At 36.8% G+C, this 12,587-nt stretch overlaps 3 protein-coding genes across 3 annotated transcripts; 2 read left to right on the top strand and 1 right to left on the bottom strand.

Annotated features, from left to right (window-relative positions):
* Positions 1-42: 42 nt before the first annotated feature.
* Positions 43-3,674, top strand: CBG09401 (the record flags this gene model as incomplete). Its single annotated transcript, XM_002636887.1, has 10 exons — positions 43-261; positions 311-469; positions 1,051-1,186; positions 1,248-1,906; positions 1,947-2,049; positions 2,281-2,461; positions 2,508-2,634; positions 2,709-2,765; positions 2,832-3,542; positions 3,588-3,674. 10 exons carry the CDS (start codon positions 43-45, stop codon positions 3,672-3,674), a joined length of 2,439 nt encoding a protein of 812 aa, XP_002636933.1.
* Positions 3,675-6,801: 3,127 nt separating this feature from the next.
* Positions 6,802-7,618, top strand: CBG09403 (the record flags this gene model as incomplete). The annotated part of the gene is made up of 3 exons (XM_002636888.1): positions 6,802-6,832; positions 7,065-7,175; positions 7,599-7,618. The coding sequence occupies 3 exons, from the start codon at positions 6,802-6,804 to the stop codon at positions 7,616-7,618; spliced, it is 162 nt and encodes a 53-aa protein (XP_002636934.1).
* A 2,107-nt stretch (positions 7,619-9,725) lies between these two features.
* On the bottom strand, positions 9,726-11,474 carry CBG27106 (the record flags this gene model as incomplete). Its single annotated transcript, XM_045237703.1, has 5 exons — positions 9,726-9,761; positions 9,796-9,876; positions 10,349-10,564; positions 11,161-11,196; positions 11,457-11,474. The coding sequence occupies 5 exons, from the start codon at positions 11,472-11,474 to the stop codon at positions 9,726-9,728; spliced, it is 387 nt and encodes a 128-aa protein (XP_045098924.1).
* Between the last annotated feature and the right edge of the window lie 1,113 nt (positions 11,475-12,587).

Here is a 12,587-nt window from a genome sequence, read left to right as displayed (position 1 = left end):
TTCAAAATCATTAAACCAGATGAACGGTTTTGGAGTGAAAACATGACTACTCAATCGATTGGCACTACATTGACAACCCATTTGTCTCCAACAGAATTGCAAATTTCTCAGCAATCAGGTCACATCAAAATGATGAACACTTCCGGGAAACGAATTGTGTTCGGTGTAAGCACGGCGCTCAAGAAGGCAACTACCACTCCGACGGGAGTTTTGGATCCTAATGAAGCGGCACTTTTCATTGTCAAATGTGATGGAAAAGAGGTATTATATTTCAAAAAAAAAGTAGGATCTAAAGTCTCGTTTTTTTCAGCAAAACGATCGCGTCACTATCATCTACACAATTCCTCCAGAAGGTTCCGACAAGCAGTATCGCTCGGAATATTTTCTTCGTGAAGATGCTCTTATTGTCAGAAAGAATCTTCCGAACCGCTTCGAGAAGATCACTGCTGTTCTTGCTAGATTCGAAAAAGTGACCTAATTATTCGACCTCTTTATGGAATGAATATTTTTCTGAGATTTGATCTGGTTTCACATTTAAAAAAAATGAATGGGAGACTAGAATGTAAAAAGAGATTTTTAAAGTTTTTCCTTGTCATTCTTCGTGCAAAATATGTTACCACCGTCACGTGTTGCTCGTGAGAAAGTAAAACGGAATCTCGGAGGGGAATTCTCTCATGGTTCAACCTGAATTTCTAATTTCAAAAATGGAATACACTTTTCACAAAGATAGTCGTAACGATTACGCAAATCGTTGAGCAAACAAGGAAACGAACGCACGCGTAATATTCTGTCAAATCATGCAAATCTAGGTAATAGGGAGATGAAGATATACACAAAATAGGCAAATACGAATTTGAATGTGTCAAAAAGTTGAACGGGCTCCCACTATCATTCGATGCTTCATTATTCTGCTGAATCATGACTTCCATTTTAATCAGTGCTACTAAATTACTAATACTATTTTCTGCTTCAGTGAATTCTCAAAAAAGTGAGAAAGATCAATTGGTTCGAAATTTCTTCTAGAAAGAAGACGCCTCAACTGATTTCCAGGTAATCAATGGAGTTTCGGATATTGCTGAAAAGTACAGTAATTGGGCACTCGGAAAATCAAACTACCAATTTTCCCCTCCAAGTAGTAATTACCAAATAACTCAGGTTCAGACACCTCCAAGAAGTTATAACACTGGTAAGCTTTTAGCTAACACTGATAAGCTTCTAGTTGGTACTTGCAATCTTGATAATTTCAGCACCAGTAAAGCGGTTTTTTCACCAAGTTAGAGTTCAACCACCATCTCCGAATCCCAAACCCATAAGCTACCCACACTCGGAAGTTTCCTACTCTCCACATCCAGTAAATAGCCAGTTCTATTCTACTACACCTGCTCCCAAATTCAATACTGATTTCACATTTCTGCCAAACCCATACTACGCTAATCCAACAAATGTCACTTCATCCCCATATTATTACCAACAAGTACCACCACCAGCCCGAATATCGCAACTTCCAACCGAGAATCGCCAAGTCTTCCGATCTCCTGTCCGAGTGCAACAACCAACTATTTCGATGAATCCTAATTTTCCAAGGCTGATGGAAACTGAAGTACCAACTCCAACTCCTCCGATGTTTTCAACCAATTCGTCTTCGTTTCCGAATCACATGACTCATAACTTCGGGCCATCAATTTTAAGTCAACTTCTGAATCCTATTCTCCAAGAATCTTCTACTCCAACTCCTCCCATACAAATTGCTCCTCAAATTCACGGCAATCCAAACTTCCCAACATTATCTCCTCTTCCGTTGCCCCCAATTCAAGAACCACCAAAAGAAGAAGTTATGAAAATCGCATCGAAAAAGAGATTATTTGGGATGCCCCGATTTCCAGTAGATCATCGGAACTTCTTTCAGGTGAGGTGAAACAATTTTTACAAACTTCTATTAACTTCAGTCTGGAATGACGTGCATTTCTGGATGGTGTGGAAATGAGTGCTGCGAATCCAGAAGGCAATTTTCTTCGCCTACAACTACAATTCAAGCTACTGCCATGCCAGGTACGAAATAAAAATTTTATCCGTATTTTGGACTCTTATGATTGTTTTCGCTTATGCGTCTTTTAGATTTTTGTTAAACTACAAAGACGTATTTACTAAATAGGAACTGGTTTGACGTCAATGAAAAATGCTCCCAAGTGCATGATTCGAAATTTTACAAGGAGCAAGGGTTCAATTTGAAAGACACTTCTAGAGTGAAAAAATAAGGGGCCAACTTTTGAAAAAATTTAGGATCTCCCGGACCACCTCATCCTCTTGTTTTGGTTGTTCATCCATCTCCGCCTATTCAACAACAATGCTCTCCAGCATGTCAACCACATTGTAATCAACAGTGTGTTGCAAGATTACAGTACATGCACGAGACTAATTTTTATTACAATCACATTCTGGAGCCAACATGTCGCCCCGATTGGTAAGTTTCTTCCAGATGGTTCAAGTCTCAAAAGTCAAACTTCTAGTATGCCCTCCTGCCACGTGGATTGTCTTATCATTCCACCCCAACAAGTTCGATGCAACAGTTTCAACTGTCAATGTCTAGCTGGCTACGTGCAATGTGCAGCATTCACTTGTTGCATGAGATACCCCGTGAGAAATGAAAATCTTCAAAAAACACCAGAACCAAAACACGCAACCCAGAAATAATGAATGTTTGCTTTCAGAATCTTGCTGCAAGAATGAGAAGCAATGTGCTGAGAAAGTCATCTGAAGAAACAGAGGTGAGAAAAAGTGAAAAATATTCTAGTTGAAGTTTTATTCCCAGGAACAAACAAAAATGTTTTTAGGTTGAAAACAGTGATGAAGAGAATGTGATCAATGAAAAACGAATGTACACACCGATTCGGATGAGAGCCGAAAAACGAAAACACGGTTGGGGTATTCAGGAGAACGTCTTCACGAATCAGATGTTTTCAGACATTGAAAATGTCACACAAAAGCCCAAACAGACTTTCTGGACAAAGAAACGGATAAGTGATGGGAAGTCAACAAGTACACCAACCACAACTTCATCAACCACGACTCCTCCTCCATGTCCAACTACGACGACTACAACAACTACAACGACTACACCTCCGAACACGACAACTACACCATCAACTACCACAACCACGACTCCAGCGCCAACTACAACTACAACTGAGAGGACCACACCTATGACCACAACGATGTACTCCACAACTTTCACAACTTCTACCACTACAACAACACCTGTGCCGATATCAAAGACCACTACACCCAAAATCATGATGAATCTAACACCAATCTACCCTGATATGATAATGAAAGCTAACAAGATACCGATGATACCGGCATATGGAATGTGGGCGATTCCACAAACTTCACAATTACCATCAACTCCTACGGATGAATATGGAAATGCTTTATCTGGAACGAAAACAGAAGCTGTTGAAAAAAAGAATTCGGTTGGAGATATTCGGGGTAGGCATGTCATCCGGTCAGAAAACTTTTTGGATGTTCTGAGTGAGCTGGCTCAGGTACGGTATCAAAATTTAACCTAGGATCAATGTTTTCTGTTTCAGGTGAAAATAAAAGAAGACATCACTGACGACTTTTCTCATGCAGCAAACTTCATTGAATTCATGACGGATAGTATCCGTAAACTATGAATCTTGAATCATCAACAGCTTCTTCGTCTTCTCTTTCTTCCGATTGCCTACTTGATTATGCAAACCGTGACCCAGTCACCAGTTGATTCCCACATCTTCTCTTCTTCATTCAATATTCATTCTCAGGTCTCATTCATCCTCTATTATTTCATTTTACTTCATATGGCCGTCAGGATGATTTAAGTTAATAAATGGTGTTTACCAAACAATTGTAAAATATTGACAGTTCATAGTTACCCATTACAGTTTTTTTATAACGGGCAAACTGGATTTCCGGGTCTCTCCGTTGTTTTTCGTTCGGTAATGAGAATTCAGTGAACTGCTTTTTCTTTATTGTTTTACTGTTGTTTCCTCTCTTCTCTTTACCAGATGTCAGTCGTTTTTCCAGAACTTTCCGATTCTAAAAATCCGAGAGCATTCAACTAAAAAAACATTATCTTTTTTCTCTTCAATGTTGCGAAAGCCGTAGTATCACACCCGATCATATCTTTTTATCTACTCCCGTTTGACAATTGTTGAAATGAAACGCTGGTGGTCCCTCTGCTCCCTCGTGCACATCAGAGTGCACATACACAATTTGATTTCTTGTCTGTGTCTACTCTTCGGATGCATGTGAACAGACGTTCTTTCGTCGATTCTGCTCCACGTATCATCATCCCTATATCACATATCTCTTATCATCTAATCAGACACTGCTCACCTATCCCTCTTGGCCCCGTGTCCCTCCGTCCCCATCTCCGATCAGTGTCTGAGGGACCTGACCTGACATTTTGAAAAAAGAAGATACTTAGATATATTCATTTCAAAAGTTGCAACACCACCAATGACTTACTATTCCTACTACTATTTGTTCTTCAAGAATGAATGATGAATGAGCAGAGGAAAAGGCGATTCATTTATTTAGTAGGTCAGTTGAACGGGAAAAAGAAACATCAAAAATTACATGATGTGCTAGTGGATTGCAGTGCTTCTTCTTTTTTTGTTCACTTTTTGTGTGTTGGCAGAAAATGCCCATCCATTTTTTTTCCTTTTCAACCCTGATTTTCACATGGTCGACAGATGGTTTTGTTATGCACAACGTTTCGACAAACATGGTATCCGGAGGAGAAGAAGACGATTCCGTTTTTATTGGGGGCAGCTGGGTGGAAGAGGTTAAAAGGTTGTAGGTTTTTAATAGGAGTCGTTAAGTGAGGATATTTGAGCTTACCCTCTTAAGTCACATATTTCTAGGAGCCATATCGAATCACCTGGTATTTTAGAATGAGAATCTTAGTTTTTTGTTAGCAAAGAAGGTAATTAGGTTTTTTTTCAATATTTAAATTTTCTATTAGGTTTTTCAATAAGTTGTGGTCACTTTCGCTACCTTTGAGGCCACATAATTCTAGGAGCCATATTGAATCACCTAGTATTCTTTTTAGAATGAGAATTTTTGGTTTTGGTTGGCAAATAAAATAATTAAATTCCTATAATTTTTGAATTTCCTAAATGACACTTAACCGTATGTTATGACTGTTTTTGCCTCTCTACCGCAAATCTCATTGCCGACATGCTTTTTGAATCTAATCCAATTCATCATTTTTGTCCATCTGGTGTGCAGTTTTCCGGTGAACGTCGTCGGAAACAGGAAAAGACAGGAGTGCTCTCTTTTCTTCTCTCCTCACTTGGTCCTGTTTTCTTTTGATCACACCAATTAATTTCATTTGCCTTCTGTCTTTTTGCCTTAAGAAGTGCGGGTGACAAGATGGTGTGGAGATAGACGAATTAGCATTTGAACACTCTACTCCATAAACTGAGTATTTGAGTTATTTCTAGAGTTTCTTTTTCTCCTGTTGTTCTGGAGTCTGTCACTCAAAGCCAATACGTTCGGTGTCTACATGTCCCACCTGGAAAAGTGTCCAGTTTCTGTTGAAATGCATTCTTCTCTTCCCCAAAAAAAAGTTCAGAGTAGGTCAAAAGAGCAGCCAAAGAAGATTAAATGAGGCTTTCATACCTGAGTGGATACCTGGGAGAGCCAGTTGTCATTTATCAGTGAAACAAGAACAATGTTCTGGAGTCTGTCACTTTGGGCTAATTGCCACACATACACATCCAACTCTTTTTCCCATTTTTTCGCCTTCCTGAATTCTTCTTTATTCTTTTTCTCACATTTATATGAGCCAAATTTTTTTCTACTTTGTCTCACTATCAAGCGAAAAATCAAAACCAAAAAGAAGACTTTATTTGGTGCGTCAAATAAATAAACAGGTTATTCCTTTTCTCTTTTCTCTCTCGGAGCACTCCATTTGAGTATTATCCACTTTCTTCCTATTCGACACCTTTGAGATCTCGTTGAGGATGGGTGTCATATTTATAGTTTTGTTTTCTTTACATTTAGTTTTTTCTCGTTTTTTGTCTCCCTCCTTCTTACTTATGAAATTGCTCATTGGATTTTTTTTCTCAATTGAAAAAAAGTTTCAAAACGATATCATCATCTTTTTTGAGAGCATAACTCTTCTCGAAAAAAAAGAGTTCACTCATAGAATAAGCTGATAAGAATTATTGACACTTTCTTCTCTTTCTACCTCTTTTTCTACCCATTTTTATCACGAATGCCCTTTTTCCCACAATCCTTAAAAGGTTTGTGTTCGTCCTATTTGCTCTCATCCAGAATAAGAAAGTAGGAGAAGAAATCGAGAGAATCCCTTGTCCTAATCCACCACTTATAAACTGAACCAAAACCGAAACAAAACGCAGCAATAAACATTTTTATTGCGACGTAAACGGGAGCATCTTTTGGTATAGGGGAGCGCTTTCCTTTTCCCGTTTTGGCATAACAGTTTACCCACTCTCATATTTTCTACCCTGTGCCGACTGTATTATGAGTGTAAATACGGACCAAGTAGTGTGACGAACTCTACGCACCGAGAGAAGTATCGAGTTGACTCTTCTGTACTACATTACCAACACTTTGCGATCTTCTTCCGTTCTATTTTGACTTCTTCTCCTCCCAACATCTTCTTATTGTGTCATTCTATTTGTTCGGAAGGGTTCAGAGGTTTCCCCTGAACGCCAAAGATTTTCGGAATCCCTATAATTACTTGTGTTTCCGATGCGATCATGTTCCCACAATTTTCTGGATATATGATAGATGTTTCATCGGGTGAATCGAAACCGAAGAGGTATAAGAATCCAGGAAACAAGACAATGCAAAAAGTGGAACATTTTATGCTATAATTTGAATAAAAACTACTCCTCTCCTGTGAATCCTTTCTGTCATTTTGTTTCAAGTTTCTCAAGTTTATTTCTCAAGTCATTTTGATAGGATTAACGTTTTTGGTGGTCTCTTCATTCTCTTTGTATCTTTCGGTTATTTCTATATTTTTGAAATAATTTGAATATTTGTTTCTAAAGGTACCATGTCGCTGGGATTCTCCTGGATCCGCAGGAGGTTCAGCTACTACGAGGATAAACATCAGTTCCAGGAATGTGCAAATGATACTGAGCCAACTATTCGATTACAAGGTATGTCTGAAAATTTTGAATGTTTTGCTATAATTTTTTGATTATTTTTTATAGTGAAACAAATTTTACAAGTGATTCTGAAAATGGTTGAAAGCTCTCTGAATGCTTCAATTCGAAATCTAAAAATTTCTGAACTTAATCCAGAAAATTAAGATTTGTCGATAATTTAAAAAATCGAAATTTCTAGAATTTTTCGTACAGAAAACAATTTTCTATTCATATCAAGCCTTTAGAAATCTGAAAATTGCTGCCAATTAACCAGAAAATTTGTATTTTTAATTGCTCATTTGAATTTCTAAGAATCTAAATCCTAGAACTGATAGAACAATAATAGAACTAGAACTTCTTAATTCCTAGAAAATATTTATAGCCTGGGAACTACATCTGCAGAGTTTTCAATTTAATAGTGAATGATTTTTTTAGTCCAAAAGTCAATGTGTTAGGCCCATCTTCTAACAGTTTTCTGTCATTAACCTCCCTGTAATAAAAGGACCCTCTTCAAAATGTGTTTTTTCAAATAAAAATTTCCGTAGGTTTTCAGTGAAAAATATTCCAGTAATTTCGAAATTTCATTTTTTTGAAGGGCCCCTCTTTAATAAAATTTCCCCCTCTAATAGAAAGACTCTCCTGAGGTACCTTGGGTTTTATGGTGAATTGAGTTTCCTCAATACGATTTACTTCTATTTTACTATGAATTTTTCCATGTTTGCCTCAGCTTTTTGATTTAAACCTGACCCATCTATGCAAATCCAAACGTTTTCTAACACAGATCTTCCGAACTTTCAACTCGTTTTTTTCCTCTCATCAAACATCATCTTCGCGTTTTTCGAGAAGACCAATTTTCGCATTTACTCTCTCATTTAATACCCCAGAAAAAGAAACTTTCAATTTTCAAGTCCGATCATCATCATTCGGCACAATTTGGTTTTGTTTGTTTTATACCCTCTTAACCTGGCTCTCGTGCAACGTGTCGAGGCGCATGTTTACTACAGTTTCTTTTTTTTTTGTTGAGATGACACACTGAATCATTTGCTTTTCTGATTTTCACATCGCTCACCTTTCATTTTTAGATTGAACCCCCCATCCCTCGGTTTTCTGTTTTTTTGTAAGGAGTTTTTTTGAGGAACGTGATATTCTTTGGGGAAAAAGACTGTTTGATTTTATAAGGAAGCTTGTTTGATTGGTTGAAGAACTTTCAAGTGTTCATAAGATTTATGATGTGGTAGTTGATGATGAAAGAGAGAAGAGAATGAGAGAAAATGGGAAAAGTTTACAAATTATCATTCTATGTTGTTACATTTCGGTTTCTCATAATCTTCCTTCTCTTTCTGTAAAGCCGAAATCTAATTTTCAGCAAACATAACCCTCCTTGTCCTTCTTTTCCCCTTTTTCCTGGTTTCCTTTGCAATTTTGCGGACAAAGCTTTGGTCCAAATAGCTATTTTAAATTCAGGATGAACACTATTGTCCTTCCTGCTTTTACTCCATGCTTATAAGGATCGGTTTTCAGTTTCAAAATAAATACAAATATTTCGAATATCCTCCTCATGACGATCCTCACCCAATAACTTTTTCATTTCAATTTTCAAAATGAATCCATATAATTCAAAAGTTGACCTCAAACGTCATCCATGCGCACTCATCGATGCCATCCGTATAGTTATTATTATTATGATTTTTATTATGTCCATCATCAATAACTGCAGATATATCTGGGTTGTAATTTATTTCGTAATCTACGGTTCCTTCCTTTGAAATTGTTTAGCTCCCGAAATGAGCAGAACAACTAACATAAATCATCCATTATTCCGCAGATTCCTCATTTTCTAATGTAGTAAGAAGAAAACTTTTCATTAAAAAATCTAGACAAAAGCTGATTTCTTCGTAATGCTCCAGACGAAAAACAAGTGTAAATGAGTTCGTAATCTAAACAAATTGAGTGGAAAAGGACAACTACTAGACACAACCTCCCATCCAGAAAATGTCATTTGTCAGTTTTGCGATCGCATCTTTTTTCCCTTCTGCTTCTTCTTAGAATCTTCGAATACCACATCAATGTCTTTTTAGTCAAGAACACATATTCCTATTGGTCCTCCTCGAATTGAAATTCTGCCCTTTTCTCGCTGCTCACACTTCTTTTTTGTTCTTTTTATCTTCAAAAGTGTCAAATATTAGAAGCCACAATTACACCACTATGTGTGCGCAGGAAGAGCAATCTGCGGCTAGTGTTGTCCAATAATCTTTCTGATTGGAAAAATATGAATATTTGTTATCTGCTTTGTTATCTTGGTGACGACGATGGCGGCAGGTTCGAGACAGCACAATTGCTCTTGAGAAGTGTTTTGAATATTTCGATTTTTGTGGTTTCTTCATACACTTTTTTCCGCAAAATTAAGATTCAAAATTACCAAGAGCTGTTCTGAGAAAATTTGAGAACTTTGTTAGTTTTTTTTTCGACTGAAGTCTGAAGATCATGAAGAAAAAAATTGACATTGTTGATTGAGTAGCTCACCTCAGTTCCAGAACTCATTGCGTTCATCTCAACTCTTGTTTATAGTATAAGAAGTATATTTATTATATTGTTTTTCTTCTTCTTCTTTTCCTGCCTCCTTCTCACCTACTTTCTCAATTTCATGATGGCACCATCTCTCCGGATTGTGTGTATTTCTACGCGACAGTTGCGTGAGATGTGCGTGTGATATCTGAGAATTAGGTGATGAGAGATCAATTGAAAATCGATAGACGCAGAGTGAGTATCAGGAAAGCCACACGGACTCTCACAGATATGCCGGTTGAAATGATATAACCGCGCTCCTTCTGGATTTTGATTTATTTTCCAACTCCCGACGCTATCTGATCAATTTTATAGCGTCTGTAGTTTTTTGATTCACTATCTTATGTATATCAAAACGAGTGAAGTGAATTTTTATCACTTCAGGAGCCCTGAAAACAATACTAGGCAATCTAATGAATAACAGAGCACCAGAAATTTCTCGAAAATTCTCACCTTGACTGGATTTGAGCAAATTCGCAAAGTCTTTGTTTTTTGCCGCCATAAGAAGCGAACTGGGCAAACAAATAAACTATATTTTGTAAAAGAACAAAGTTCAAGTTCTCATAATCTCTATTGGAAGTATACCATTATCTAGTCACCTATTCTCAAGATTTACTCACGTAAAAGTGTACTTGAGGCAGCCGGAAAAAAACCATCGAGCTTCTTCTTCTTTCCTCACTTTTCCGTTCACTTTTTCTTTTGCACTTGTCTCGTTCCACTTGTCTTTCACTCTCGGTTTCTACTGATAATAATTCAATTTCACCTAGATCCTTTTTCCTGTTGTTTTGACGAGTTTCATCTTTCTCATTTTTCCCGTTTTCTTGACCGATGACAACCTATATTTTATGACAAACAGTTAATGGGATACAGAAACGATGATTATGGGCAAATCTATAAAAGCAGCAGCGCATTCTTATTCAGCCAGTGAGTGTCCTTCATCTTCCGAGAACCCTCCCCATTCTCTTTTTGTATTCCTTGATAATCTCATCAACCGGAGATTGAGAGAGAAGCGAAACTGTCAGGATGGAGTGTATACTAAACACTTAATGTACTTTCTTTATCTTAATCTTCTCACCTGACTGAATATCTAATTTTGTACAGTACTTTTTTTTAGAAACTTGATTAACAATAGTTTATTCCAGTATTTCCTCTAGACACGGTTTCGAGAAAATTTTCGAAAAATTTCTCGGGAAACATGACCCTGGTGTGTTTTCTAGGTCATTATAACATGATGGACTAACTTTTCGAAGTTGAGTTTTTTAGGTCACTTCGTTAAAATGGCCTAGAAAACACACCACGATCATGTCAGGCGTTTCCTAGGCCCAATAGTAGTGGCCTGGAAAACCCAATTTTCAAAGTTAGGCCAGCACGTACAAATAACCAAGAAACGAGGAAATAATTTCAGCAACGGCACTCCAAAACTCCGCATTGCACATTTTTCTAGAAATTTCGAGGAACTCGTTCCTTTCTCGATAAATTTTTATCAAAATATATTCGACAATTTCTCGAAAAAGGCATTTTTCGAGAATTACAAAAGACACACTGATCAAAACCCACTCGAAGAGCTTTGTGAGAAAAAAGTGTTCACTTTATCTCTCCCGATTTAAACATCCCAGATCTTGTAGACTTTGCAAAATATATGTCTAAACATTAAAAAGATGATTCTCGATGTGACCTCTATTTTGCTATAACCTTCCTTGACTCATTTCCTTGCTACGCCCAGTTTACCTGTTTTAATTGAACCATTTTTCTATTTTCCAATTCCAGAAGATTCTTGACCTATTCCAGTTGTTTTCTTATTTCAGAACAGCTTTTCAATGATTTTGCTTTCCACTATTTTTCTAACTTTTAGTACAATTGTTTCAAACTTCTTCTTCTTCTAGTAACCTCTCTTTCGAGAATATGACCTTTTGTCTACTTCTTCTTCTTGAATACACGCCGAACACATGTCCAGTTGTAATTTGGAGGAAGAGAATGCGTCTTGTAGGTTAAGAGGTTGAGGGAAAAAGAAAAAAGAGGAGTTCAGTTCATTTGGTTTCCAGTCAAATGGTTTCCGAGAACGTACTATAGTTCCTATACATTCCCCTTATTCAACCCTTTTATATTCAATCAAAGCGCCGAATCACAATATAAGGCCTCCGATTGGTTTTTTCTCCTTTTTGTGTTCTTTTTTCGGTCGAGTTTCATGCAGCTTGTGAGTTTTTTCCCTGCCCTCATTCAAATAAACAAATCAGTAAAATTTTTAGTGGAAGCTGTTGGTGGTCAAAACAATGAATTTGATAGGTAATAAGATACCAAATTGAATATTTTTTCATTTTCTTTTTGTGTGGTCACTCTTTTTCTTGTGGTCATTTGAGATTCATTTTGTGTATAAACATATAATCGTCGCAACAATGAAAACGAGACTAGATGCTGGTCAACAAGGCAACATAGATTTCCTTTCTCAGAGAATGAGACAATTTTTGGCGCTTATTCTGAGCAATTTTCAGTGGAACAATTTTATGTAAGATTTTTGACAGTATTCATGAACGCACAAGTTTCCCTTATGAATCATGAAGGGAAAGTTTTGTAAACGGTTCTTTCCATAATAATTGGTAGTTTTCGTAAGGCTCAGAAATTATTTTCTTTCACACAGAATTTTGTTAAACATTTTTGGAAACCTCTGATTCTTGAAATATAATTCTGTAATTCAATTTTTTCTTATGCTGATCTGCAAATCAAAATTTTATGAATAAAATACATGAGAGATTTTTTGAGGTCCCGAAAATTAATTTAATTTAGTTTTCAAGTTAGTTTTTAGGGAAAAAAAAGCTCATCAATTGTTATTTATAGGATAAAACGAGCACCAAAAACAATTCG

This window comes from Caenorhabditis briggsae, assembly GCF_000004555.2.
Source record: "Caenorhabditis briggsae complete genome, chrV, whole genome shotgun sequence".
Taxonomy (NCBI): domain Eukaryota; kingdom Metazoa; phylum Nematoda; class Chromadorea; order Rhabditida; family Rhabditidae; genus Caenorhabditis; species Caenorhabditis briggsae.
This window is presented reverse-complemented; position numbering and strand designations above follow the sequence as displayed.